The following is a 3,375-nucleotide window of genomic DNA, read 5'->3' on the forward strand; positions in this document are numbered from 1 at the left end:
GGTGGAGGGAGAAACACCCCTATCTATTATCTCCAACCTGCAATAAAAAAAATTCATTCACTATTCGTTCCGTTATCCACTTAATATCCATTTAAAAAATACTTACAAATATTTTAAAATTTATGAATATATTGGATACATGCATATATTTAAAAAAAATATTTTATAAATTTTTAAAATAAAATCTTCATAAAACTATAATAAAAATATAAAATACAATAAAAATTAAATTAAATATAAATTAAAATTCAATTCTAATTAAATATAAATTAAAATTTAATTTTAATTAAATATAACATAATAAAATATAAATTAATTTTATTTAATTAAATTCAATTTAATAAAATACAAATTAAATTTTAACTTTAATTTTTTACGGATTGGCATATATGTAACTCTACCGGTAATTTTAATTTTCTATGGACAGTTTTAATTAACACCAATCCGACACCCACTACATGCTAATAATAAGTATCTACAAATATCAATTATTTATCATAAATTTTTTTTATGGATCCCTTAAGAGAAAAATATTTTTGTGATCTCCAATTATTAGAGATGAACTTTAATTCACAAAGCAATTATAATTTTTTTGTTATTAACTATTTTATATAACAATAAATTTTAGTTTAACGTTCAACTTAGGCAATATTACTAATTAGTTTGGTCTAAATTTTATTGTCGTTTAATGATTTATAAAAACATTTTTCATTGAAAACTGTGTCAATTTAAATAGCTTTTGGTATTTTAAATTTTTTAGTACTTAATATTTCATATAATTTATAGCAATTTAATGCTATAATAAATGCAATATTTAATTCTAATGAATGTTCAGCTATAAATTTAATTGAACTAGTAACGTTTAGTTCAATTTAAGATACTATTTTATCTTTAGTGGGTTATGTGAGGTATAAGTAAGTAATTGACAATATTGACAATATTGAAAGAAAATGATCAATCCATTTCTTGTTGTTTGTTTGGTGATAACTGGTGTTAGCATACCAGTTCATGGTTTTCAAGATACACTCAAAGTAGATTTGGAGCTTGAAAAACAACTAAAGCTAATCAATAAGCCTCCTATCAAAACTTTTCATGTAGTTTTTAATATCTTTTATATATACATATATTCTTTTGTTGTATATAGTCTCATTATATTCACTAATTTTCTTTTATGTACTGTATTTTAAATTTTGAAGACAAAAAATGGAGACATTGTTGATTGTATTGATATTTATAAACAACTAGCATTTGATCATCCATTACTAAAGGATCACAAGTTACAGGTATATATGTTTTTTTTAATATCATCATACTTTAAATATTTTTTTTATTGTATTGCTTGTGATTTAAATATATATTTATATTGTTTTGCAGAGAAAACCTAGTTTTCAAAAATCAAGTATGAAGAATTTAGCAAATAAACCTAATTTTAACCTTGAAAAAGTCCAATGTCCCAAAGGGTCTATTCCTACTCGGAGAACAACAAAAGAAGATCTCATTCGAGAAAAAAATTTATTAAATAATAGTATTTTTCTTCGAGACATTCCTGGTGTTCATGTATGTTGTTTCTTTTTCAATGAAATTTCAAATTTTCATGATTTATTTGTGTTAATTACATCATGTTTAATTTTTCAATTTTCACTTTTGCAGCTTGCAGAATTAGCTCTTTCATCGAATTTTAGTCCATACTATGCCGTTAAAGGACGAAACAGCGTTTATAATCCACCGATCACTAAGGGTCAAATGTCTCTTTCTCATGTGTGGGTTCAAAATGGACCCATAAGTTCTAACAATAAAATCAGTTTTGGATGGCAAGTGAGTCTTAATTTTATTATTAAACCCTTTTTTCCAATAAATATTATATGAACAATATATTTAATTTGTGTTTATTTGTGTGCAATCTCACATTTTGATACAGGTGAGTCTAGATTTGTATGGTGACAATAAAACTCATTTATACGCATCATGGACGGTATGAATGTCTACATGAACATGAAGTCAATTTTGCTTCACATGAATAATTTTTTTTGTTAATTCAGGAAGCATTTCTTTCAAAAAAAGAAGAAACCTGAATATTTCATTTCTTCAAAATTTAATGTGATGTTAAAAAATATACAGAAAGACAACTTTCAAAAGACAGGATGTTACAATGTTCGATGTCCAGGTTTTGTTCAAACCAATACCCAACTTTATATTGGCGCAGAGACCGGAGATGTATCTTCTTATGGTGGACCAGTTTTTGATTCTATCCAGTATATTGCTATGGTAATGATCTTGGCATATACTTTTTATGTAATATTATATGCTACATGCAAGTGAGGTAATATTGATGACAAAATTTTGTGTACATGGATTTTTAGGACCCAAAAACCAAAAACTGGTGGGTTCATACAACAGGTGAAGATATTGGATATTTTCCAGCAAAGTTATTCTCTAACTTAGCTTCGGCAGATAAAGTAGGGTGGGGTGGAAGAACATTAACTCCTCACGGGTCTCGCAGCCCTCAAATGGGGTCTGGACATTTTCCTGATAAAGACTATTATCATGCATGTTATTTCAGAACTATTTCTTTTCAAAATGCATCTAGAATAATGTATGGACCGGAAAGATATCAAACTGAAAAGTACGTTGACAAACCTAGATGTTATGACCTGAAGTACTACGGCAATGTTCATGACATTGGTGGATATATGCTCCAATTTGGAGGACCTGGTGGTAAGTGTGATGATTAGTCTAATTTTAGTTATTTATGAACTTCAAAAATAAATATTGTTACTATCATTATTATTAATATTTTTTTTTTCTAAAATTCTGGTGTTTTGATCTATACATTTAATATTTCGATACATTGTTAAGATAATAGCACACAACATTCGCATCATAAGATAAGATATGACCATATTAAATACAATACCAAAAAATATCAACCAATGTAATATGAATATAAATAAAGCATTGATAAACCCACACCTTGGCAAAACATAGATACAACTATAACCTATTATTCTGAATTTTTTAAAAAGCAACGCCTCAAGCTCGTGGATTGATGTAAAATTTTACCAAATTTATTAGACTATTATTTCAAAATAGAAAAATAATATATATACATATGTGCCTCAACAAAAAGGTAATGACACACTACTCAAGTGAACTTCCTTTAGTAGTAATAGCATTGCAATGCTATCCCAAAAAAATAAGTGTTCTTTTGTATAAGGTTAAATTAGTAATTTAGTTGTTATATTTATAGTTTTTATTCCGTTTGAACACCTAATTTTTTATTATTTATTTAAGTTTTATTTTTTATTATGAATTTAAGTTTTATTTTGTGTTAAATCGATTCAATTTAATAACATGACAATGGTAATATCATGTATC

General features: G+C 26.1%; 1 protein-coding gene across 1 annotated transcript; it reads left to right on the forward strand.

Annotated features, from left to right (window-relative positions):
- Positions 1–908: 908 nt before the first annotated feature.
- Positions 909–2,809, forward strand: LOC124839324 (protein neprosin-like). Its single transcript, XM_088093124.1, has 7 exons — positions 909–1,094; positions 1,197–1,283; positions 1,375–1,557; positions 1,651–1,815; positions 1,919–1,972; positions 2,119–2,265; positions 2,361–2,809. The coding sequence occupies exons 1-7, from the start codon at positions 951–953 to the stop codon at positions 2,730–2,732; spliced, it is 1,152 nt and encodes a 383-aa protein (XP_087949250.1). The 5' UTR covers positions 909–950; the 3' UTR covers positions 2,733–2,809.
- Positions 2,810–3,375: the final 566 nt, after the last annotated feature.

This window comes from Vigna umbellata, chromosome 6, assembly GCF_029865625.1.
Source record: "Vigna umbellata cultivar VRB3 chromosome 6, Vumbellata_1.0, whole genome shotgun sequence".
Classification (NCBI taxonomy): Eukaryota; Viridiplantae; Streptophyta; class Magnoliopsida; order Fabales; family Fabaceae; genus Vigna; species Vigna umbellata.

Coding starts and splice junctions, on each gene's coding strand:
- LOC124839324 (XM_088093124.1), top strand. CDS start 951: ATGATCAATCCATTTCTTGTTGTTTGTTTGGTGATAACTGGTGTTAGC. Junction 1,816..1,918: donor AAATCAGTTTTGGATGGCAA/GTGAGTCTTAAT, acceptor ATTTTGATACAG/GTGAGTCTAGATTTGTATGG. Junction 2,266..2,360: donor CTATCCAGTATATTGCTATG/GTAATGATCTTG, acceptor ATGGATTTTTAG/GACCCAAAAACCAAAAACTG.